The 27572-nt window shown below is 39.6% G+C and overlaps 1 protein-coding gene across 3 annotated transcripts; it reads right to left on the bottom strand.

Moving 5' to 3' along the window:
* Positions 1-663: 663 nt before the first annotated feature.
* Positions 664-27572, bottom strand: LOC149065014 (INO80 complex subunit C). Of its 3 annotated transcripts, none has more exons than XM_089254376.1 (2): positions 27000-27572; positions 664-726 (listed from the first exon to the last, which is right to left on the bottom strand). In XM_089254376.1, exon 1 carries the CDS (start codon positions 27499-27501, stop codon positions 27001-27003), a length of 501 nt encoding a protein of 166 aa, XP_089110502.1. In that variant the 5' UTR covers positions 27502-27572; the 3' UTR covers positions 664-726; position 27000. The 3 variants fall into 3 exon arrangements, with proteins under 3 accessions (XP_089110502.1, XP_089110504.1, XP_089110503.1); XM_089254378.1 differs by lacking the exon at positions 664-726 and adding an exon at positions 4625-5936; XM_089254377.1 differs by lacking the exon at positions 664-726 and adding an exon at positions 12083-12219 and having other exon boundaries at positions 27000-27501.

Below are 27572 nucleotides of genomic sequence, written 5' to 3'. Positions count from 1 at the left end.
TGCAGAGATCATTACCTCTTTGGCTCTCGTCAGAAGCACATCTCTGCTCTCCGTACAGCTGAAGTAATGGGACCCAAGTGGAATGCCATCTTCAACATCTCCTCCTTTCGATGTTGTGCTTGAGACGATGCAGGTGCATCCACTTGGATCCTGCTACCCCAGTGGCACAGAGAGCCAAGTTGTGCCCCTCCCCCCAACCCCAGAGGAAATAACCTGGATAACCAATCACCACTAGGCACATCCAATCCGAGCACAACACATCCACTCAAGGCAGCCAATGCTCTATGTAGGGAACAACTCGATGACACTAGACGTACGTTTAATCTCAGAAGATGCCTGCCACTGATGTAGGTGAAACGTCAGGAAAAAAATGCCTTAAACTATGTCCTACTAGCCCAGAAATCGCTTGTAACTCATTAAACGCTGGTCACGAAAGCCTCAGACAATACTTTAAGCCAGGGGTTCTCAAACTCTACACCGATACAAGATTCTTTGTTAAACTGCTCTAGAAAGCTGCGGATAAACATTGATTAGGGGAAATGGGCACAGCAGGTGGGAACATTTGAGAACCCCTGCTTTAAGCCATTAAATATGTCTATAAATGATACTGTATTCGCCAGCATGTCATAAAAATAAGGGGGAAATAATTTTAGTGGTTCCCAACTTCAAAGTGTGGATACGAGCCTATCTGGCCATCAAAAAGTCTCGCCATAGAAAGCAACTGACCTACAAAGACACAAATATTCAATCATTACACTTCATTCCAGTGTGAAAAATAGAGGGCAGCACCCAACATTCATGCATGATAATTATTATAACATGCAGGCTTCTGAAACAACTCATTCAGTAGTAAATTACCCCATGTGATAGATTGGAGTTGTGCTCACCTTTAAAGAAAGAGGACACCACATTTTTTCTTTCTTTTTTAATGTTGAAGTTTCGCCTTAACCTTGTGTGCCAAGAAAAGCAACGTTTATCAAGATTTGCTAAATGCATTCAGAAACGCGTGTGTATGATACTAAGTATTAAAAGTAAAGGAAATCGTTTCAAAAAACCCAAATGATTTTACCTTTTTAATGTGTTTTGCCGAGATTTTTTAGAAACAATATTCAAAATGGAACATTCAATGAATTATTTTTACTCACTTAATTTGCTCATTTAATAATTGCGCCAATACGAAAAACCATAATTTAACTCCTGCTTTATTACATTTCTTTTTCAGGTCCATTTGGCCAAGAAGTTGACAAGCTTATCGTTGCAGCTTCATGGAACTGGTCTTTTTCACGAGATATGCAGAAACTTTCACCCAAGCAAGCCTTGTTTTGCTATCATTACATATAGAGAAGAGATACGTTTTCCAGACACTTTATGAAATCTCTCTGCACATTTACAAATCACTCCTTCCATAAACGGTGATTTCATATTTGTTACCACTGCCAGGGCTTTTTCAACACAGCTGCAGGCATCTGTACACCTACAACTTCATTAGCCACATCTACAAAGTAGTAGGGAAAAAAATTCCCGGTTAGTTGATGAGCTGATGTTGCTCACAGTAGGCCTATGTTCTGCAGCCAAACAAGCCAACATTGGCTTTAAGCTCATCAGTAGTGATGAATGTTCAGCTTTTCATGGGGAGAGAGGGTAACCCCCCCCCCCCCCCCCACCAAGGACAACATAATCATTGTAGAATAAAAAATAATCACTCTAATATTCTTATTTTTCATTTTAATTGAAAGTTCATTAAATACAGCACCTCATTGGCAATAGAACCCGGAAAGCTCAGGCCACATGAGCCCCCCCCCCCACCTCCCGAAGCAACTCTATGAGGTCGCAGAGTCCCTTAATAATTCATGAATATTCAATGCAATCCCAACCCGCGTACACCCTTGTGGGCAGTACATACAGATGTTTAGCAACCCTAGACTCACCTCCCCATCTCCATTTTCTTCTTATCAGAGCTCTTATGACAAAACATTCTTTCTGACACAAGTTCATGAGCTTGACCATACACTGGTCCAAATTAAGCTGGGTTGACTGCTGATCCACTGCGAAAAAACCTGTGCACTCCACCATCTTGAATGACTCTAAAACCTGTTTTTAGCCGACAACATGGTGCGATTTTGATGGAAAATGAGTTCTTGTGCATTTGCACATCGAGTAGACAGGTGGATTTGGAGGCGGCTTTAAAGATTGCCTTCCCTGCACAGACAAAACAGATCGGCTTGAGTTTGTCTTCTCTCGAACTCTCACATGCACTTTACCGTTATGATAACAGGGGTAGAAAATCTGATACAATTGCTACAAGGTGATTCAATTTCCGATGTCTGCTACATTTTGCTACGATTTCTCGCATTTGCTACATTCTGCTACAAAAATGCCGAAATTCTTCAATTCTGCACCATCTTGTGCCAAATACAAAATTTTCCCTTAAGAAACTTTGACGTTGTGTCACCATAGAAGCTGACTTTCTGATAACATCATTTGTCTTCCCGGCATGTTTATTTCTTAGGGCCACAAATGGAATTAGCTCTTGAAGCCCCCTCCCCAGGATTCAGCGCCCAGGCTTCCGACAACATATAAAAATGGGGTCAAACTATGTGAATTGCCGCTCATCCACAGAACAACAAAAAAAAAAACTTCAATCGCTGTTTCTAGCTATTTTTTTCTGAAAAAAAGTTTACTCCTTTGATTTATGCATTCCTTACATTAATTATTTCTTTAATTATATTGATTTTCTTTGACTAACTGTACTTGACGAAACATTCATGTATCCTTTAACACAGCGGTTTTCAACTGGTGCTCCTTGTGCACTCTCCAGGGGCTCCGCGGCCGCTCGAGGAAAGTAAAAAAAACAGTAAAATTATAAAAAATTATTATAAATATTTTTAAATAATAAAAATAAATCAGTAAGTTTGATGAATAATTAAAAAATTGGTCTACGGGGTACCGCCATCGAATTTTTTTTACTAAAAAGGGCTCTGCGAGTCAAAAGATGTTGAGAACTGCTGCTGGCCGCTGTGGTGGTCAAGTGGTTATAGTGATGGACTCACGATGCGAGGATCCGGGTTCGAACCCCACAGTGGTGGTCGGCTGAAGTTGGTTTTCTGTGGTTCCCAACTTCAAGGCACAAATGCGAGCCGATCTTCCCGTTAAAAAGTCTCACCACAGAGAGCAACAGTCCTACAACGATAAATCATTCAATCATAACACTTCACTCATAGTTAGAAAAACTAGTGGCAGATGGCAGCACTACACATAACAAGCATTACAGAGAAACAACAAAACTTCACGTCAGGTTTCACTACACGTACACGCACATTCCCGCATGTACCACCCACCGATTCGTTGGGGGGTTCCGCGGGGGAGTGGGGTGTGGGCGGGGTGCATGTGTGGTGTAGTAATAGTAGGTAGGGCCTCCAAAAAATGGCTCAGGGATCCATGATGTTCTTAAGTCAGCCACCTCGTTGAACAATTTGCCTGTTGTGGCGTTGTATTTGTATTTAACAGAATGGAAACGTTTGCGAAATAATATATTATCGCACTGGAAAAACAGCAATGATGAATCCATCTTCGATAAATTCAGGGTGTGTACGATCATGCACATTATATAATGCATATGAGGAAACAAAAATTTCTAACTTTCCTCTGCTTTTGTAACACAGGCTGCGTTCATCTGAAAAAAAAATCATTCACGTCTAACACCATCCAGTCAAAGCAAATTCATGACAACACCAGTGAAAGGGGGGGGGGGATTACTTCCTGATCATAATTAATACTAAGGGTTGAAAAATGTTTTCAAAAATAATTCTTCCTCATTATGGCCTCAGAAATTCACTAAGAAACTTGAAACTATGCTAAAATAAGCACACATCTATTTGTGTGCATTTACATTTTTACCAAAAAAGTTTGAAAATAAGCAAAAAAAAAAGGCATTTATAGCATTTTGCCTGAACTTACGGGTTCAAGTGATTACCAAGTTTTTCAAATTATTTTAAAAAACTGAAATACCATATGTTAAAATGTCTCGTGTTAAAAGCGTCTCATTTGTTGATATTGTAGAGAATGTAAAAGCATAAATATCAAGAAGTCTCTTAATTTATTTAGATTTTTAAAACTAACTATTTCTTCTAGAGGAAATCTTTTATGTATTTTGTTTCTTGGGGGGAGCGGGCATCCACCCCTCCCTTCTCTGAGATAACACTGTTTTTTTAAAGTAAAAAGTATTCTGTGTACACTAAACTGCATATATATGTATATAAAAACTGCATTTTAGACACTGCCAAAATTTTAAAGTGCTACAAAACTGATAAATGCAGCTACAAAAGGGCTCACTTGGAGGGGTGGCCTAGAAGGGGTTTAAATGCAAATTCTTGCACAGGACACACAATGGCTAGTTACTGCACTGTTATGTTTCACATTATTTTCATGCAATCCATCTGCATTACAATTCATATTTGACACATTCACATGCTTATCAGGACATTACATGGTAACTCAGACATGAGCGATCATCATGATTTCGTATTTTCATGAGCAATCATCATGATTTCGTATTTTCAGGATGGAAAAGAATTTTTTTGTCACAAGCAAAAACTATATCCACAAATGACCAGACAACACAGGTGTCGATACAAAAAAAAATTTATTGCATAACATTTCTTTTCGTTACGACATAAACTACATAACTTTTCACCTGTGAGGGTAAGAATCAAATTTAAAAAAACGGAGCAGTGGTTACAATTGGGTTTATTTTTGTAAGAGAGTGCTGACATTTTTGTGTTGAAGTAGAGCGGAATAGACTTGCTCAAGGTAGTCGTTTGAAACCATGATATTTGCTGAAGGTTTGCCAATACCATCAACCATCCTCCGGCATACAATCCGTTTTCTAACCTGTGTCTGTGTAATGTTTGTGAGTAAACAACACGGTGATATTCTTTTTTTAGTGGGAGGAGTTGGAGTTCGTAAAGTGCATATCAGCGAACAAAAGCAGAGTACGAAGAACATGCACTGTTGTTGATTCATGTGCAAGACTGGCATAAGCATTTCAGCTGCGCATTCATTTTCCTATAGTGGAATTTCTGTTATGATGGCAAGAATGGAACCGAAACTCTATTCTTGCTGGTCTTTTATGGTGCGTCACCTGCTTTAGCTGATTATCTGGTCAACTTCTTTCACCAAAGTATGAGCAATAATGAACTGACCTTGACCAGGTTGGGTATCATCACGGAAATGTTTGTGCCAGTCCTGCACATGTGTTCACCAACACTGCCTTTGTTCGCCGATGTACTTCAAATTATAACCACTGCTCCGTTTTCATCTGATCCACCCAAAAAACATAGAAATAAACCATGGAACATATCATGACCAGACTCAACACCGAATGACAAAAAAATGTGTGAAACACTTTGAATACATACGTGACATTCAAAGCTTTGCAGTTACACAAACATAGAAAACAGTTTCCACAATAAATATAGAAAAGAACAAATACAGATGTTACGATACAATAAGTATTTTTTTCTCTGTTATCACATCAACAGCTATTGGAACAGCTGTAGTATAGGGTATATACCCCTAATCCAGAGATTTCATTGCCGATTTTTATCCAACGATAAGTCGTCAAGACTGACATAATGGTACTGTGTTTCTATATGTTTTCTAGATCTTTCTTTCTACCCAGGTGGCACTAGTTGTGCAGGCTTTTCAAAAGAGTTCCTCATTTTGAATATTTGAAACAGCCATTTAGCCATTTCATTCATTTTGTTGTTCGTTTTCCAGCACGTTAGGAGGAATGGATTATTTTCCTGTTGGTCTGGTTGTATCGTTCTTATAGGCTATATTATTATGCTGATGGTTGTTGTTTTTTTTTGTGTCAGTAGCATAGCCTCAGTTACGGCCTTGGTAACTTTTCATCAGGTTGCCAGGTGTGTTCGGCGCTGAAAAAAAAAAGTGCCAAAAAATCACCAATCTCTGGATTACACAACAGCTGTTCCCAGCTATTAAAAAAGGAACATCACAATTAAAAAGTAATGAGCAAATGAAATTGTATCAAGAATCTTTGATATCTTGGATAATGAATACATACACATATATATATATTGTAAGGTAAAATTATACTTTGACAACGGCAAAGTTTGGAGAAAAGAGTTGGAATTCACAAAAAAAGAAGCTTTTATGAGAACGAATAAATGTTTTGGTTGAATTTAGAGGTGTAAAGGATTATTTCAATTTAATATCAAGAGATGTACACAAAATACACAACACACAATTCAATACCACTACGTTCAAAAAGTTCCAGAACTTGCTTTGTTACAAAAGAATGAGAACAGATAAAATCTATTTCGCATTTCCTTCGAAGTAACTATCCTGTGAAACTATATATTTTTGCCATCGTTCCCACAAAGATGTAAATGCAGATTGCAAGCCTCCTTTTGCTACATCTTCCAGTTCCTCTGTCACTGCTAGCTACATTTCTTCGGAACCTGAGAATCAATGCCCCCTTCAAAGCAAATTCTTTATCGTTGGAAAAAAATCACATGGGATGAGATCAGGGAAATAAGTTGGCTGTGGAAGCATCGGGAAATGTGTTAATTTGACACCGGGAGGAGCCAGAGAGCTGATGCTCACAGATCACGATTTTGGGAACAATTATTTGGCACATGTGATGCATGCCAAGTGTCTGTTAAAATGGCATGGCAACTTCCAACTGAAATGCCAAAATATTTGGCAATGGCGATTTGTTCATTCATTGTGGATACTGATGGCTGTTCTGACCTCTCATCATCCTTGATACTCTGCTGGCCCTTTTTGAACCGTTGTTGCCACTCATAAACTCCTCAAACTCAACTCATTGCACTGTAGTTTAACTACTCCCACCTCCGACTTAATCATTTGAAAAGTCTAAGCAAAATATTTTTTTAAGCAAAACACAAAATTTGATAACTTGAGCACTGTTTGAAATTCAACATCTCTTCCCTGCAATGGGAAGTTGTGAATGCCTGTAACGACAAGGTATGCACATGCACTACATATATCTAAACTGGATGAAACAGGTTCTGATTAGCTTGCCACACAATACTCTTCGCTTGTTCAGCGAAAAATGACATAATTCATTCACATTTGGAAAATATTGAAAAAGTTCCAAAACTTTTGAACGTAGCTGTATTTTTATTTTCCTTGTAGAGTAATCTAAAATAATCTTTGCATAAACAAGTAATTTCTGTAATTCACCTCTTTATCTCTTAAAATATAACACCCATATCATCTAAATCTTTGGTTACCCAAAGTAGGTTCAGAACACATAAGCTTGGGTAATAACCAGGATTCTCCAATATACTACATAATGATCCAAAAGTCACGCAACTCGTTATAAAATATTTAATTTTTGAAATGCATAGGTGCCGATTCACAGACGAAATTCTGCACCAAAGGAAACATGTCTTGCAAATAAAAGGGAAAACCCAGGGAGGCTTTTTTTGGAATTGCAATGGATGACTATATATGAATCCTGTTCCCCCCCCCCCCCCAGCGATGCGTTTTTCGCTGACCTGATTTTTTTTAGTCATAATTGGTAACTTTACTTGTTTTTGGCATCATATTTGACAATAATTACCAATATTTTGGTACTGGAAATCCTCATTTCCCCATATTATTCCTGAAAAAAGTGGTCAACTTGGAATTGCAAGGACTAAAAGAGCATTCCCTTTAGGGATTTTTCATTCAAACAAAGCACAATTTGAGAACTTTGAGGGATTTTTTCTATGAAGATACCAAAAATCTGAAGAATCTGATTTCCGACCAGAAGATTTTAATTAATGCTGAAAAACCAGAATGCTTCCGAGTAAATTGGAATCATTGGCACCTATGGAAATACTACTAGTGCTGGGATTTACACTATAAAAAACACCATAAAGCCTGTTGGTTTGCACGTATTGGTTTTCAAGTTTTTATAAATGAACTTTTTTAAAACTTTCACAGTGTAATCGTGTCCTAAGAGATAAATTGAAAAGCTACACTCATTCTAATTAAACAACATTTGCGGCTGCAAAAACATCATTTCAACGTGAAAATGCCACGCATCACAAGTTCAAAATGTTAATCTCCCCCTTTTGTGTGTGTGTGAATATTTAGGATTACCAGACGTCGTCCTTTTTGATGTTATTTTAGTCATCTCCCAGCATTTCAGAAAATTTGTCCTTTCGTCTTATTTTTCAGGTTTCCGGAATTATTTTCTTTTTCCTTGGGGGGGGGGGGGGTGGTCCCACTTTTAAAACATATACAGTAAAACCTTCTCCAACAGCCACCTCTGAACATTGGTACCCTCCCAACAATGGCCATATATTGTGGGAACAATACAAGTCCCATACACTTAACATTAGAAGCAACTTCCAAACAATGGCCACATTGGAGATGGAGTCTAGAAAGAAATATGCATATCACTGTAAGTATGAGAACATATAATTTTCAAACTGATTTTTAAGGGAGTTCTCCCACTCTCGGAATTTTATGGGAAAAAACATTATATAAGCTTTCTTTTCCTGGGTGTAAATGCTAGATGTGTGTATTGAAGACAGTGGAGAGGGAAAAAACTTGGAGATAATATAGGAGAGAACAGAAGAGACCCGTTGTCAGCACTCTAATCACTAGAGGGATATGCAAGTTATCCGATTACCAGAAACCCTTTGTTTATTCGGCACTCCCTACTACAGTGATTATTGTCAATGAATTTCCTGAACACGGGTCAACTTCATTCTGTTTGAGAGCCAACATAGCAGTTCACTCCAGCATTATGGGCCACACCTTCCGACATATTAGCTACACCAGTAAAATGACCCCTCTTTGTATTGGGGGAAAGAGAGAAATGCATTTCATTGAAAGGAGGAGAGAGAAAAAAAATTGGAAGAGTTAAAAATTGTATGCTTCATAAAAGATTGCATGAGGTTTGGATCATCCTGCGTAATTTCGTTACAAGATGTGACTGGTAAGTAGGGTGAATCACCCTCCTTTCGAAAATGTGAACAGCCTGACGTGCTGCCACATGGCCATTATAAGTTTTTCTTTCCATGTTACCTAACATCTGCACTTTTTCCCTGCCCCAACTTTTCCAGCAACATTGTTGCATTATTTTACCGTAAAAGAAACGAAATTAAATTTCTTGGAAGGCGTCTATTTGTGCAATAGCTGTAACGCAAGAGTTGTTAGTGCATTGCATAATGGAGGAGAAAATCAATATGAAATTCTGTTTTGAATCAGGTAAAACTGCAAGGAAAATGCTTGTATGGTGTGTATCAAGATAAAGCTGTATCTAGCAGTACCGTATCACAGTTTGTGGATCATACTGGAAATGCCAAGTTTCATCTTCAGTAACCATTGACTGTAAAAACATAGCATTGTTATCTACGAAGTCAATCCACGACTGCATTCGCTGTTGTTTTTGTTCATCGATTAAGTGATGGACAAACCTTGCACAAAGTTTTCATTTACCCTGCATTCTCTATCACAGTGGTTAGAACAATTTTTGCGAGGGAAGATTCAATTCTTCCACTATAGTTCGGATGGACAAGCGCTGATCTTGTAACAATAACTCTCAAACTCTGTCAACATTTGTCCCTGCTCTATTCATCACAGTTCTTCCACAACAATGCTCATCTTCAACACTTTCATGACCTTCATGGAGAAGAATGTGAACCACTTAAATATCATCTTGAGATACATCTTCATCTTTGTATACATTTCGCAGCATTTTTTGCACTTCTGTTGCAGTTTTATACGATCTGAAGCAGATTTGTATTGACTGTTTGCTCCATTAAGCAATGCACTAACAACTCTTATGTTACAGCTATTGCAAGAACAAAACAACTGCCGAGAAATTTTGAAAAGCAAGCGCAGATGTAAGGCATAGAAAAAACCCATAAAGCTCATGTAAGTGGCAGCACATCAAGCTGCTCACATTTTTCAAAAGAGGGATGGTTACCCCCTTCTTCCAGTCACACCTTGTATTATCAAAATATGAGCTCAGTTCAATGGTAAAATAATGCAAGGTGTTTCAGAGCCCCATACCGAGTACTATACTGGACAATGTACAACAAAATTTGGTAGATATACACATCAGAACACAGAGTTTAGATTTCTGAAAAGGGGGAATTAGTTGCAAATTTTTTATTTTTTATTTTTTTTTGTCAACAGAGACAATTTCTGTCACTGTTTCAAGAATTAGATGCACAGATTTACATAACAACATTTCAGTGCAGGATACTGTCATTTTCGGAGAATGAAAATTAGGGGAGATATCCGTACAGAGACAAAGGGACCCTAGGCGTTCGCAGGATTTTTTCCAAGGGAGGAGGAAAGGTTTCCATAATTTTATTTCTTCACAAGGGGTTTTTTTTGTTTTTTACTGCACAACAATGCTAAAAATTCTGCTCTGCCATTACACCCGCAGCTCATATGCCAATGATCATAAAATCCATTGCCAATTATCAACAAACAACAGGGCGAATCACCTATCATTACTATGAACAAATCAACATCACATCAAAATAAAAAAATAAAAAATTGGCATCAAATTCAAAAACAGGACAGACTTATTAAGACGGGACATATTTTCATTCAACACTTATACCACCTCAACAATTCAGCACTAACGTTTTGGCGAATTTTGTTTATTTTCCCCTAGCCAAAAATTTAAATTTTCACATGATTTGATAATATGGTGAGGACTTTTTCCAGATAAATTCTATGGGAGTAATTTCCAATCCTCAAAAGTAGGGGTTTTTTTTGCGATTCCATTCCCTAAAAGTAGGGATTTTTTATGGACATTCTGGAAATATACTAATTTTCCAGGGGTCTGAGAGATAGAGAAATCTCCAGGAGCCTTTCAAATAATTCAGGAACATTGGCAACTTGCATGACTAAATGTTGCAGGCACAGATGCAATCAGGAGGGTGATCGCCCTTCCCAGGAGCCGGATAATACAAGAAAAATTAGTCTGTCCCGTAAAATACAGGACAATCCTAAGAACCTACACAGTCAGATGTTCCGATGCACCATCCTGGATCCATGCATAATATGCTGTTAGCCAAGCAGAATTCGCCAACATTAATACCAGTCGCCTTTCATGAATCTCAGAGGCTAGAGTCTTTCCTCTACCCTCTTTAGAATTCGAGACTGCATGTGTCACTGCATACACTAAACTATAGAGTTTCACCCAATACATTACTCACCAGAAGGCTCTGAACATGTTGTGCTATCTGATGGTGATAAAATCAGAAAAATAAACCTGTAAAATGTTTTTATATACGCAAACTTTTAAATATCCTGAAAACATGACAACACATTATACTTGAAAGAATATCGGTAGAATCATAATTGAATATTTGTAGCCACATTCAGGGACGACGACATCACCCTATATCCACAAAAGCACAGACGGATTCACCATTTGTGGACACAGTTTCCTCTTTCGCTGAACTATGTTTTCGAGGACAATATTTTGCTAGCACAACATACTCTCATCTCTATTAGCAGCCTGACAGATTGATTTGCAAAGAAAAATAACATTCGGAAAATGCCGTGGTGGCAAGGGCGATCCATCACGGGCAATCTGTTTCCCACCGTTGAGAGATGCTAAAGTGTCTCTAGGGGACATATCTCTGTGGAATTGGTTCTCGGAACCTGACCAAACATACTCTTTGAAATCAGGAACATCTTTGTTACAGAATTTGGCACCTTTCTGGCTTGGATTTTCCTTCTCATGCACCTGGACGTGTTTCTTCAAAGAGCTCAGTCTCATGAACTGCTCGCCGCAATAACCACAAATTTTAGAATTGTGTCGCTCGACATGCTTCTTCAACCCAGAGTTAAGAATGAAAGTTTTTCCACACACGTGACACAAATGCGGCTTTTCTCTTGTATGAATCATTATGTGCTTCTTCATATCGCTCGCCTGCTTGCAGTCCTGCCCGCAAATATGGCAGATATAAGGGCCTTTTCCGGAATGGATCATAACGTGTAATTTTAGATGATGATGGCGATTGAATTTCCTCCCACAGATGCTGCAGCAGAACGGACGGTCTTCGACTGGAACGTGGACGAACTTGTGTTGCCGCAGGTGATTCATCTGACGGAATCTCTTACCACATGTATCGCACGGGTGAGGACGATGATTCTCTTCCATTTTTCTTTTCTACAAGTACGGCTACTGATATCAAACGTTGGAATCTACAAGTAAAATAAAACATATTTAAGTATGTATAACTCTGAAATAATTTTGATAAAAATACAGGTTCAAAAAATCCCCAGTAGGGATTGCCTTCTTTACTCTTGCTCTATCTCTACACAAAAATGTCGCCACTCATACAAAAACAAACCAAATTATAGTCACTGTTAGACAAAACAAAACCTACATAAAAAGGACAGATAATAATCACATCAAGGCCCAAAGGGATGCAACGTCCATCCAGGCAACCTTATGAATAAAATTACTATATTTTGCCACCATTTCCCGAGAACTATATGTTATGTTAATAAAGTTATGTACAGTAAAACCCCTCATAAAAGTCACCCCTGTTTTGGCCAAATAAAAATATTCCAGCAGGAAAACCCCATTTTAATAATGTATTTCGAACCCATGCTCACCGGTCACGGACACCATTTTCGTAATCCGTTCAATTAGACTAAAACTGCTATGGAGACACGAATCACTGCAATTTTAGTTAAAATTATGATCGCTACTTTTAAACTAGACATGCACCTCATCCATATTCCTATGTGAAACTTCTAACGTATTGGTACATGTTGGAATGTGAGTATACCTGCAGTGAACCTTTCATGAAGTTTGTTTCTGTGTAATGTTTAGGCTAAGAACATAGTGAAAGCAGCGAGCAAAGCAACGAATGAGAAGGAAGAGAAGCGAGATGAGAATAGGCCTATAGCTGCAAGCAAGGAGCGTAGCACACATAATGGGGGGGGGCACATTTGATATGGCATAGTATCAAATAGAAACTCGCAATCAGCTTGATTTTTTAAATTAAAGAATGCTTAAAAATTTCATAATTATAAAAACCGTTGTTCAGACAACAATTTAGAAATAATAGTGTTGTGGGAATATCGCTATTTTTAAATATAACTACGGAAATATTCCACTCATGTTTTGGTCCTAGCTTTTTTCCTAGCACTTGAGTGAAAGCACTTTTCAAAAAATAAATTATATTTTCTACTGAATTTATGAGTAAAACATTGAGAAAAATATGAAGTTTATCAAAGCCCCCCTACTGTTTAAATTTGTATTATTGCCGTAGGCGGAAGGGTAAAAGTGAAACCCCCCCCCCCACTCGAATAGCTTTATTTGTATGGGGCCATTCAAGCATTACATCAGCATCGATGGGAGGTGTTTCCGATTAGCTGACCTTTGATGAAAAGGGGGGGAGGGGGGTTTGGATAATGCTTACATCATCAACCACCCTTTATGAAAATATAAAAAAAATTTTATTGGCATTTTGAAATGAATTTTTTTACTCGGTGTGCCAAAAACGAGAAAAACCTTTCGATAGTTTGTGGGCACTTAAAGTAACATTCCCCCTATTGATAAATGCCCTACAGAACCACTTTAGTGATGTTGATGTTAAATGTTTCGCGGATCCAATTGATCTGAAAATGTGTCCGGGCCGCTTAAGTGCTCTGGTAATACATCCAGGCCACTTAAGTGCTCTGGAACTGTGCCACGCATCACTCAAGTGATTCGTAATTATATGCCGTGGATCTTAAATAATCTGAGAATGTGCCACGGATAGCTTGAGTGATGTAGAACTGCACTGGAGGGGTCACTTACGTGCTCCAAAACTACATCGCATTCGACCAAATATGGCCGAATATGTGATTTATCATTATATGGCTTAGAGGGTGGGTCTAAATGAAGCTATTAAAGATAAATTTTGAGTTCATGGTCTTCAAATAACATTGAAATTAACATAAATTGATTTTTTTTTATAACAACATATAAAGGTACATTCTTCTGAAATTGCAATAAAAAAAATGTTTGCATTAAAAAGATAATTTCTTGATTGTCGGGGGGGGGGGGGAGCACGAGCCCCCATGCCCCCCCCCTCCAACCTGTGTACGTCTCTGATGCCACCAATATGCACTAGGATTCAGAGGGGCAGAGCTGATGACGAAATTTTGCTGAGTGGGGGGGGGGGGGGGGGGTCGTCAAAAATGGCTAAAAATTTCCTTAAGTAATAGTTGAGCGACCCCTATGAATATTTGTTGGTTTCTTTTTCTTACACAAGAAACGTAATTATAATACAAGAAAACGTAAAACACATAAAAATCCAGCATAAAAAACATTCGGTATGCTTCTCCAGTACAGACATATTGATGATACACAGAAAATAAACAAAACTTGCCAATTTTTCCACAGAAACATACATGATTTTTAATACAGACTACTCAAAACATTTTCCCACACACGTGCATGATAAATTAGCTTAAAACTCAAAATATAAATCATTTTCAGTTTGGTTAAGCACATGGGCACGAAAAAAGTTTGATGGGAAATATATGAAAATTATTCAGTACTTGCTGTTTCCATTTGATTGTCCACACCATTTTGAAATACATCAAGAACTTATCAACAATTCCAGTGACATTTCTAACCTTACTACTGTTTTTTAAACAGCGAAAAGAAGCCTTTCGATGGCCATTTTGAAACTAGTCACAAGCGAGCAGAGCAGCGGAAACAAAATATCTCTATTCCTTCGATATTATCATTTATCGTGGAGTTCCCATCCTGCTGTGGTGTGCGCCACTATACACAGGCGCATTGGAATCCATGTGTCTGATTTCGCTGCTCGGATTTCTTCCCTCATTGCTTTGCTCTCTGCCTTAGTATGCTTTCAGCCTTATGTGTAGCACTGCCATCTGCCATTCATTTTTCTAACTATGCATGAAGTGTAATGATTGAATAATAGTATCGTTGTAGGTCGCTTTCTGTGGTGAGACTTTTTAACAGGAAGATCGGCTCAAATTTGTGCCTTAAAGTTAGGAACGACAGGAAACCAATTTTAACCGACCACCACTGTGGCAACGGTACGGTTTGAACTTTGATCCTAGCAATGCAAGTCCATCACTATGACCAGTCGACTATCACATCGGCCAAATTATGCTCACTCGATCGCACCACAAGTTTTAATTCATCCTTTTTTTTGGCTACTTTTGAGTGAAATTTTACCTTGAAGTTGTTAATGTTTGCCAACTAAGTTTGCTGGTTGTGCTCCTATATTATACATGATTTTACACTGTTTAATACATATTTTACTAGTATATATATAAATCCTCGCTTTCTATCACTAAGAAAAGAAATTCCAAAGAGAAAAAAATTGAATCATCAAATACAGTAAAATGAATACAAGGTCGGGAGGACACAGATATATTCCGTTTTAAAGCAAAAGGAATATTTGCAAGGAGAATGGCTGAAAGCAGAAAGCAAGCTAGGGAAAATAAATTTCCGAAGACAGAAAAGAGCTCGCCACAGATGCAGTTGTGCATGATTGGTTTGTTTCAACTAAAGAACAAGAATTCATCTGTTTCCAACCTGATTCTACAAGAAGCCGCAGAAGAAATCAGACTGATTGACTTTTAAGCTTCAAATATTTGGTCGGATCACTTTTGTATGCATCTTGAAATTGTATATGAGAAATTTGGCGAATCTGATAATGTCAATGATGAAGTGTGTGAAGAGTGGGGTAAAACAAATTACCTAAAATGATCTAGGGATATTCAACCAATGTTATATACTAGGGGTTGGCCAATGTTAGAAGAGGATTGGAATACTCAGCAAAACTAACCAAACATTGACTGATCAGTTTTTCTAAAAGATGTAAATTCAGTATATGAAATTTGTGTAATTTCTTTTGCAATTTTAATTTTTTATCTATGCAAAAAGTGTGTACTTTCATGATTTAAACGTCTCTTTCATTGTCAGAATTTCATTCGTTTGTAAACAAAGAACCATTTCAAATGTTGCTAATACTGTATTTTAAGCTGGATCTCGTGGTTTGTGATGCAGGGTAAGATAATTAAAGTAAAAGATAGTAAAAGTCTTTGTCAGGATCTAACGTCACCTTTGGGCCTCGGGGAAGCAATAATTTTTATGGCTCTCAATACAAAGGCCATGGAACGGGAGGAACATTTAGCCAACAGGGAATGTTCAGACATTTTGAAAGGGATAGAGAAGGGAGACCGCTCGTCTGCACTGCTACATATTATGCCCTAGTATGTGGCGAAGAATTAGAACGTGTTGAGAAGAAGAAAATTGCAGCGCAACAGGTAGTGGATTATGTCAGTCAATAAGAGTAAAATCATCTCGTCAAACTGTATTTTATTAGTTAAATGCTTTAATCATTGCAAGAAAACCAATTACAATTTAATGAACCAAGTTAGTGACCAAGTGGTTCGCTAAACACTTATGGGGGCGGGAAGTGACGAAGTCCATTTCAGAGCAGCAAAATTCAGGATTCTGAGCAGCTTTAGAGCAGCAAATTGAGGATTCGGAAACACTTATGGGGGCGGGAAGTGACGAAGTCCATTTCAGAGCAGCAAAATTCAGGATTCTGAGCAGCTTTAGAGCAGCAAAATTCAGGATTCTGAGCAGCTTTAGAGCAGCAAAATTCAGGATTCTGAGCAGCTTTAGAGCAGCAAATTGAGGATTCGGAGCAGATATTTATAAATTGGAACAGCGAAATTAACAATATTTTCGTTACCCCCACCCCTTTTCAAAATAAAACAACTGCACTGTCTTTTGTTATCAAACATTTTTTCATCAGCTTGTTTTTTGTTTTTGGCGTTTCAGGCTTTTGACACCTTGTTTGAAAGAGCGGCTGTCATAAAATGTTTTGCACCAGTTTATTTAAGATGATTTTTGTTTACTGAGGGCACTATTTGCTGTTTGGAACAGCAGCACTTCAAATGGCCTAAAAATTTTCTATAAGTTTTAAATTTTTTTTATACTCGAAAAGAAATTGTGGCAAAATGGGAGAGAATTTCGGAAAAATCAACATGATGTTTGACAATTCAGCACTCATTATTTAACGAGATTGGCGAATTGGCACTCGTTATTTGGCAAACTTTCTAAATTAGCATTCATAATTCGGCGGACATGCGCTTTTTATTCCCGGAATGAAAATGTTTTTCACGAAACATTGGGATTTGATGCAATGACAATCGACTACAGTAATTTCTGCTGCTTTCAGTGGTGACATTTTCTTTTTCAAAATGGAAACTGGCTCGCATTTGCGCTTTAAAGCTGTAAGACCAGGACCGTCATTTCCAGTGGGGGGGGGGGGGGGGGCAAAGCACATACAAATACAAATACAACGCCACAACAGGCAAAATGCCCAACGAGGCGGCTGATAAAAAGATGCCCATAAAAATATGGTTGTCATATGTTTCAAAAATACAGCAACCCAATTAAAAATGCAATTAACACAAATTACAAACAATATATACACATGATAAAATATTATACAATGCCCATAAAGAATACTTATGGTTGTCTTATTCTAAGAATGGATAGCTTCTCGATTTACCCCAACATGTTTATCGTATTTCTTTTTAAACGTGTCAATTGTGTTACAATTTACTACCTCCGGGGGTAAGCTATTCCATTTATTAACAACCCTATTGGAGAAAAATTCCCTGCGACACCATAACCTTGCATTGTCCCTCACCAATCGATACTGGTGTCCCCTTGTAAAAGCAGTCGATTGGCGGTGTACTGAAAGTTCATGGTCCATCCTATCCATCCCATTGAAAATTTTGAACACTTCGATCATATCTCCTCGACACCTGCGTTCATCCAATGTAAACATATTCAAAAAATGAAGTCTTTCTTCATAACTCAAGCCCTGTGTGCCAATAAGGACACGCGTAGCTCTTCTCTGCACCCCTTCAACCAAGTCTATGTCCCTCTGTAGGTATGGTCTCCAAAACCTTACAGCATACTCCAGTCCAGGACGAACTAAGCCTCGAAAAAGAGGAAGAATGACTTTAGGAGAACGCGAAGAGACCTTTTTGAAAATGAGACCAAGCATTCTATTTGATTTTTTGACAACCGCTGAACAATGTTCAGAAAACTTAAGTCGCTCGTCAATGAGAATTCCCAAATCGGTGACTCTAGTTGCATCCGGGATAGTGACACCATTCAACTCGTAAGAGAACCGTGGGTTGTTCGAACCAAAATGAGCGACCATGCACTTATCTACGCTAAACGTCATGCTCCATTCATTTGCCCATGCTGCAATCTTGTTTAAGTTGGTCTGGAGCAACTCCCTATCGCTTTCATTCCCGATTACCCCCATTAGCTTCACATCATCCGCGAATTTGCTAGTAATTCCATCGATACCCTGATCGAGTTTATCGATAAAAAGTGAAAAAAGTATGGGGCCAAGGACACTTCCCTGAGGAACTCCACTTGTGACGTCTGTCCAACCAGAGAATTCCCCGTTCACCATAACTCGTTGCGACCTATCTCTTAACCACGATTCTATCCAATTCAGCAAGTTGCCCCCTATTCCAATCTCGTGTAAACGCTTCAAGAGTTTGCCATGTTGGACCCGATCGAATGCCTTCTGGAAATCAAGGTAAACAACGTCGACATTTTTGCTCTTACCCAAAGCCTTAGTCACGTAATCATAGAAGCAAAGGAGGTTAGTTACACATGACTTCCCCTTCCTGAACCCATGCTGATTATCCGACAATACATTATTCTCGTCTATCCACTTCACAAACTGCCTTTTGATGATAATTTCCAAAATTTTCGAGAGGGAGCTCGTCAAACTCACTGGACGATAATTAGACACCACTTCTCTACTACCCTTCTTAAATATCGGAACAACGTTAGCCAGTTTCCAATCTCTCGGGACGATACCCTCAGCAACACTACTCCTGTATATCTGTGCGACTGGCCCCAACAATTCATTAGCACCTTCCCTGAGAACCCTGGGATAGATATCATCTGGTCCTGGTGCTTTGCTTGCACATACATTTCTTAGAAGATTTAGGACCTCCACGTCTTCCACTTGAATATCGTTGAGCGTTTTATTACCCCATGCAACACCCGTATATCGAATATCATTATCTCCATTAAAAACCGACGCGAAAAAGTCATTGAAAGCACTACACATGCCTACATTGCTCTCTACTTTTGAGCCTCCTATCGAGAGGGGGCCAACTGTCCCCTTACATCCATTATTGACGTATCGAAAAAATGATTTTGGGTCAGAGCCAATGTTATCTGCCAACCTAGATTCAACTTGCTTTTTACTATCCCTTATCGCTTTCTTCAACAGTCTTCTTTTATCAGTAAACAATGATAGGTCACCTCGTCCACTTTTATACTCTCTGAATGCTCTTTTCTTTTCAAGATAAAGGTTCCGCACGCTATCCGTGAACCATAGAGGGTGTGATGTACAAACACGCTTTTTTCGAACAAAGGGTATGACGTCGTGCAAAACAGAGGACAGCTTCGTACTAAATTCTTCCCATTGACTTACCACCCCTACTGATTCCAACCGGTCTTTGAAAACTTCCGCTAACCTTCTTCGCAAAACATCAAAGTTAGTTCTCCGAAAACAAGGAACCAATCTTTTGTTATCAACCTTACCCGAGGAAAAGTTACAGAGAAATCTGACGATACGATGATCACTGGAAGAAAACTCTTCCCCCACCGAAACATGTTCAACTAGATCCTCAGAACTAGTAAGAACTAAATCCAAAATAGCAGTACCCCTAGTGGCTTCTGATACATGCTGATACAAAAAATTTTCGAGCACCAACTTAAGAAAGTCTCTTTCATACTGATTTCCAGATGAAAGGTTCTCCCAATCAATACCCGGGTAATTGAAATCCCCTAGTATGAGAACCCTCTTTCGCTTACACATGTAGGAAATTTCATCATGCATTTTGGCGATATAGTTTTGATCCCTATTCGGTGGATTGTAACAAACCCCAACAATAAGCTTATGACGTCTTTTGTTCTCAAGTTCAACCCATATGGTTTCAATATCACTTCTCTGCACGTTACACTCTCTAGCCTTCAAACATGATTTCACGTATATCAACACTCCACCCCCTTTCCTATCAGATCTATTTCTCAAAAAAGTATCGTATCCGGAGATGTGTAAGAAAGATTCATCCCCATCGCTTGCCCAAGATTCTGTAATGGCTATAAGATCCAAGTCCTCCACAACTATCATAGTTTCTAAAAAATCTTTCTTGTTACCCAAGCTCCTGGCATTTATTAACACACATTTTAATTTGCCCGGTGGTTTGTTGTCAATCGAGAAGCCATCCAAGTCAGAGGTGGGTAATTCCCCGTCAGTACTGTTGTGATTATCATTAACTAACCCGCATTCCCGACTACGTGGTCTGGGAGTAAAAAACCTGACCTAAGACTATCGTAAACCTCCCAGACCCCTCTCTTATTTAGATGGATCCCATCCGAACGAAGCCACCTATCGGTAAATGCGGGAAGCTCCAAGAACGTGACCCCAAGTGAGGAGCAAATGTCCTTCAGGCCTATATTGAATTGGTGGATCCTACTCCTATATCCCCTACTACCCCTTGGCAGCACTGGAATCACTGCCACATCTGAACCCCCCTCCCTAGCGGATAATAGTAAATCCCGGTATTCTGACAGAGACTCACTAATATTCGCTCCTACCTGATTTGTTCCCACCCACAGAATCACCCGCAAGGGCAACTTTCGGCGATGAAAAACGTCTCGAACGTTGCCAATCTTCCCCCCAGGAAGACAACAGCGCTCGAAACCCCGAAAATCCCTACACACTCGGTTCCCAAGTTCCCTAACCATAGAATCGCCGATGATTAAACCCCTATCACTATCCCCCTCTACCTCATCCACGACCACCCATTCGCCCTCTAAAATGTCGTTGTTCGTGGAGATTGCTTCTTCATCAACAGGTGGCTCGACGACCAGAGGGTCCGTTATAACCGGACCCTCTAGCACCCTAACTTTTTCCCGTAAAGCTTCGACCTCGTGTTCCAGCCTTTTTCTATCCAAGCACCCTTTACAATTGAAACTATCAGCTACGTACATGTACTCAGACATGTACTCAATGTATGTATATTATTATATATATTTGTATATATACCACTTTTAGTGGATTTTCAAATGCCCTAAATGACAAGCCTGTGTAACAAGGGCGTAGCCGGGGGGGGGGGGGGGACTTGGGGGTCTGGTGTCCCCCCCCCCCCGAAATGTGAGAAAATGACCGAAAAAAGGGAAAAAGATGACCAAATCCATTGTTCTGTCACTTTGGTCTCCCCCCCCCAAAATAAAAGTGGTCCCCCCCCCCGAACGAAATTTCTGGCTACGCCCCTGCTGTGTAAGACCATTGCAAACCATCTTCAGTTGCACGATCATGGATATTACCAGGGTTTGGCAATGGAAAGCCTGATCAGGGACCGATAGGTTAAATAAGGCGATAGTTTAAATACGGCCATAGTTTAAAGTACAGTGGAATAAAACACTCATCTCGAAAGGAATCGTTTCGCAGCAAGCAGGAACAAAAAATTTTTGGCATCCTTTCCGAAATTCCGGGCATACTGAGGCAAAATTTGCTATTTGGCGCAGAAAAATATTAAAATACACTATTGGAGCAGGATGGTGCAAGATGTTACTTTTGGCACAGTGCGGTGCAGAGTTCCCACCCCGACTTGGTTTGAAGCCGCACCCGTATACCTTTGCTTTTTTTCACTTTCCAAGCAAGCTTTTGGTACATTTTCATAAGCAATTCTCTTTTTTTTCTGCAAATCATCCATAAATGTCAAAACTTAAACTACTTTGGATTCTTTTCCAGGTGTTGTACACTTTAAACCTGTCTCTATGATAGCCGTTTCTGGGATCCCATATGATGCGTTCTCCTTTGTACAGATCCAAAAACTTGAAATTATGCCATTGCTCCACTGCATGTTTTATACTCAACAATAAATATGTAGCCTACTGACTAAGTATGGCAAACTGGTCAGCATGGTCACCTGACAAAAGTATAAGTGCAACTAAAAATATAGGTAAAAAATACCGGAAAAATTTTATCACGCTCAGGGATGGACCAATTGGGTTCCCAAGAGCTGTAGAGTGCATGTTTTTTTGTTCTATTGTCTTTATTTTGTATATTAGCGAACTATACCCGGTTGGTGACGGTTGTGTCGACAGATAAAGTGTGTCCAGGGCTATAACTAGGCTGGGGCACTGCCCCGGAATGAATGAACCCCCCACAAAAATATACATTTATTTCACATAATAATAACCCTTTCAAGGGGCCTTCCAAGAAAAAGTCTGACCCAGGGCTCCGAGAAGGCACATTATGCAAGGTGTTTGCTAGTTCTGCTGCGAATGTTAGTGGGTCCATGGGCTGCTCTGCACCCAGAATGAAGACTTCCGTGAGCAACCGCAGTATGGTACCATAGATCAATTCTGCAAATGTGGCCTTGAGTTTGGGTCGATAGGTTGAACGAAGGTCAAGAAGAACAAAGGGTAAGACATCCACCCATTGGTCAGTGTGTGAGTTGGCACTTCAGAGCTGCCTTTAGTGGCTGATAGAAGTTTTCGATTAGGCCTTTGCCTTGAAGATGAAATGATACCATTAGTTTTTGTATAGCAGCTGTGTCCATTCTTGGAATAACTGCGTCTCGAATTGTCTATCTATGTCTGTGGTGATTCCGCTAGGTACACCGAAGTGATAAAGCAAGCTTGACACAGAAGATCTTGCAATGGTTTCCCGGAGATATCCGAGACATACTCGTACAGGCCATACAGATTTTGCCCCATATTCATGTATTTGTGCGTCTTGTTTTACAATTAAATGAAAAAGAAAAAAGAATTTATCGTAACCAAGTATTTTTCCCCATTTAGACATGGAAAAAACGGTGGAATCTGGTTTCCGACCAGAAAATTTTTTAATAAGGCTACGAAATCGGAAGGCTTTTAAGTAAATTGGAAGTATTCCCACCTGTATTTATCAAACTTGGGACATTTCCGAACACTCTAAAGGTTGAATACGCGAGTATCTCATCACCCTGGGATCATATTTCATCAAATTTTAAAAATGAAAAGGAAAATCTAACTATATCCATAACAAAAGAAAAACAAAAAAACGATTTTAGATATTTATACCATACCTTTTCTTATCTGCTTGGGCGCTAATGATGTCCGATGACTTTATCCAGCTCCACTGAAACTCAAGAAATACGCATAAAATTTTTAAAAAAAGTTTCCGCCCTGAATTTCAAGTGCCAATGGCAATTTGTAATGGACCGAAACTCCCGGTATTTTTGCCAAGCCCCAGTAATCGGAACGTGAAATTTTAGGTGTTAAAAGTAAATATTTTTAGTTACCAATAGTTATCTGGAAGGGGGGGGGGGTAGGGGTGGATAAAACATTGATATACTTATTTTAATTAGGCCAGGATTACACTATAAAAGTTTGATAAAAGTTCTCGTATAAAACTTGAAAAATGAAGCCAATAAGTATGTCGGTTATATTTGTTCGAATGTACATCGGTTACATTCGAACGAATATAACCGACATACTTATTGGTTGGTTTTTCAAGCTTTACAAAAGGATAGTGTAATCTTGGCCTTACAAAAGTTTCACTGCTACCGCTGAATTGGCACAAATGCCGGACATATAAGTCGATCATTCAATGCAAGTCGATCTTTTCATCACTGAGAAACTGATTAATCCACAGCCAGTTATTTGTTGCGAACGTGATTACAGATGGTGCCACATGCATATTTTTGTACCATCACACAGACCTGCCAACTTTCGGAAGGTTGAAATCATGTAATTATCTTATGGAAATCCAGTAATTTACTTAAAAATACTCATGTGACAAATAATGATTTTGGTCAAACACCCGAATATTTGGCTACTTTTTTGTTTTTGCCCGAATATCTATTTTCTAAAAAATTAATTGTAATAAAATTTTCTACATTTTAACCCAGAAGAGGAATGTTTTGCATCGCTCTGTAACGAGCCCTCAGCTGACTAGAAATGTTCTGCAGCAAAAATTCTCATAACAGTATAATGTTTTCCGCATTTTTCTTAAAATGTTTCCCGATAGTTCTGCAGTAGTAGCACTGATTGACTGCTGTGGTGGTCGTGGTCAAAGTGACGGACTCGCATCGCGTGGATCCGGGTTTAAATTCCACCATCGCCACAGTAGTGATTGGCTGAAGTTGGTTTTCTGCGGTTCCCAACTTCAAGGCACAAATGAAAGCCGATCTCCCCATTAAAAAGTCTTGCCGCAAACGCAACAGGCCTAAAATGTTATAATTATTCATTCATTACACTTCATGGTCTATGAGTCAAGGAAAAAACTTGTACTAAAAAAAAATTATTGCAGATGGCAGCACTATATAACAAGCATTACACAGAAACAAACTTCACGGAAGGTTCACTATACATACATGCACATTACAACATGTACCAATTCGTTAGAGGTTTCCACAGAGGAATATGGACGAGGTTGTGTATCTGGTTTAGTAGTAGCACTGATTGCCACTGTGGTGGTCGAATGGGCATAGTGAAGGACTCTCCTTACAGAGCAACAGGCTCACAACAGCACAAATATTCAATCCCTACACTTCATTCATAATTTAAAATATAGATGGCAGCACAGAAAAATTTCACACTATATATGCACTCGGGCTGTTTGATACACATACACTTCCAGCACAACTCAATCAGTAATAAATTACCCACAGCGATAGACTGGAGTTGTGCTTGATATGAAAGAAAACATTTTCCAGATATGCAGATTGTGGCAATCTACTTTCCCGATAATGTGGAAAGTTGCCTCCTCATTGAATGGTATCATCAATGTATCATCTATCCCACAAAACTCAAATTTTTCTCTTACAGAACACAAAGCCATACGTGTTGCAGGAAAAGTCCTGCAAGAAAAATGCCAGTTTTAATGTGGAACAGATCACCTTCACAGCTAGGATACGAACGGAGGCGCTGGTGGACACGTCAAACCATTTAATAGCTGTTGTGGCATTTTTGCGGGCGTTGTTGAGGCAACTGATTGACGAGACAACTAGCGGGTTGCACCCTGAGAACTGAATTCGGTATGTATTTGTTGGATATTAAGACTGGAATTCAAAGTGATTTGATAAATTATTTGAATAATCAATTATTTTCTCCTTTTTCAGAATCGTCATGACATCCGACAATCTCGACCGGACCATCTCTACATCACTTGTTCCAGTGGCTTTGCTCACGATAGAGTCGCTACTGGCAGTAATAATGAAAATGCTGCAGAGTAAGAACTCTATATCCCTGGACGACCCTTCCCTGAGGTTTGACGTTATCACAGTCAGATTACCACGAGGAGGGGGCCGATAAAATATCGGCAACATATCCTTCGACCAGTTGACAGGGTCATCATTTCAACTTTTTCTGGGGGGGGCGGGCAAAGTGGGAGGACCGTTGCCTGCCGCCCCATTAAATGATGGGCCTGCCGGTTGACAAAAAAGTCAGTCATATGTACGCCCAAAGACGGACTCTGTTGTACCAGGGTGATAGTTATAGGCAAAGCCATCCTAGACAAACATCCGAAGCTTACAATGATTAGGAATGGACACAAGAATATACATTTTTGGATGAATTTGGACCTGTGTAGAGATGCCAGAGTACCTTGGTTTTGATGCAATCGCCAAATTTGCAGAGGCCCTGGACGTGCAAATATTCGTCAAGTCCCCCGAAGAATTTTACCAGGTAATTTTTCATCACCGAGAATTATACTAATATTATACTATTCAATGTAATATATGTTTTAATGTTTTTAAAAATGTGGAGAGCATCCGACAGTTTCGCACGTAGTCACCAGAAATCCACTTGCAGTGGATGCAAACATGCTCGCAAAAGTTTGGGACAAATTTGACTAACATATAGACATATGCCATGCATCCCAAGGTGGGCATATTAAGCACCTTTAATTTGGTTTGAAAAAAAAGAACACTAATTTTATATGACATGGCTAATCATAATCTTAAGCGTTCAATACTTTTCGTCATAGACGCATTTCAAACTGGGTGATTCTTTTTGAAACGATCCCAAAAGCAGAATGTTTTGCGATGTTCTGCAACAAGCCCTCAGCTGACTGAAAATGTTCTGCGGTAAAAATTTGCATATACATAATAGCGTTTTTCTACACTATTCTTAAAATTCTTCCAGATTGTTCTGCAACAATCATACGTCGCACATTTCGGCACATTCTGCTTTGGGGGAAACGACCCCCAGTACCATGAGTAGCAATAGTTAGGGAATTCCCCAGATCAGAATCTGGGTCGTACGCAGGGAAATTGCACATGGGAAACCAACTTGAGCTGACCCAAAATAACAAGGGAATTACAGCTAAACACGTTTCGGAACTGTATGAAGTTCTTTTTTAGTGAAGGAAAAGAAATGAAGGAAAGCAACTCTCTAAAGTCTCACCAGAATGGTCTCAACCGAAATACATTCCTTTTCAACAAAAGTTGTCAAAAATGGACAAGTGGCGGGTTATACAAAAGCTGTTCCCGTCAGAAAGCCTTGTGTTGGGGACAACACCATTTCATGATGGACACTCACAACACAGTTGATTAGTGTTCGGCACAACTTTTTTTTTCGTGTTATGGGTGTATTTCGGGAGTGTTTGAATATCTGGCGACTTTTACGGTGCTATCACATTCGATTTCTTTTCCAAGATGTTGAAAATGTTCCGCAAACAGAAAAAACAACCAGTTGTCAAGAGGGTGCGAGCACCTTGTCGCAAACGAAATTTGACAATTCAGCAGCAACCTAGCTTATGGAATCTTAACAGAAAGATATCCTCCCCCTCCCCCTTTAAACAAATTACCACACACAAATTAAACGCTTCCCATTTAAAAAAGAAAGAGAAGCGCTTGATAAAATTCTCACACACACACAAACTCACTTTAGATTGGAGCGGCTTTCCTCACGGCCAGGTGAGCGTTGACGGATTCCGGGGACAGGGTCCTGATGACTTGGAATTCGGACACGTTGGCGAACCTCAGCTTCGTCAGGGGATCCGTGTACCGGGCTTTGAGGCCGCTCACGTCGGAGTACTTCTTGACGGGCCTGACGGACGGAGCGGCGTCGATGTAGGCGTACGTCACCGAGCCGGGATGACACCTCTCGGATGCGGACAGCTGCTTCAGCGACTTCCACACCCGGTTTCTCTTGCCGGCCGCAGACGACGACGATGACTTCAAGGCCCTCAGGAACTTGGCGCTTTTAAATATCGGAGCGGCGGCGGCGCCGATCTCGACCACGCAGGAATCTTGTTGTTGCTCGGCGGGATCCTTGTCGGCGCCGCTCAGGTTACTACTGGCTGTGTCCGACTCGTTCACTACAACCACAGTTGCTTCAGACACTGGAGTGACGACGGTCGCTGTAGATCGTTTCTTTTTACCCATTGAACACACACAGAAGCAGAAAGCATCACAAAGTTTTCGGCATCATGGTTCCCGCTGAGTGGAGTTACTTA

Source organism: Pholcus phalangioides, unplaced genomic scaffold, assembly GCF_987345545.1.
Source record: "Pholcus phalangioides strain wild (caught in Gottingen) unplaced genomic scaffold, Ppha-v1.0 ptg000041l_1, whole genome shotgun sequence".
Lineage (NCBI taxonomy): Eukaryota > Metazoa > Arthropoda > Arachnida > Araneae > Pholcidae > Pholcus > Pholcus phalangioides.
Note: the sequence above shows the minus strand (reverse complement) of the source record. Positions and strands in the feature narration are given on the sequence as shown.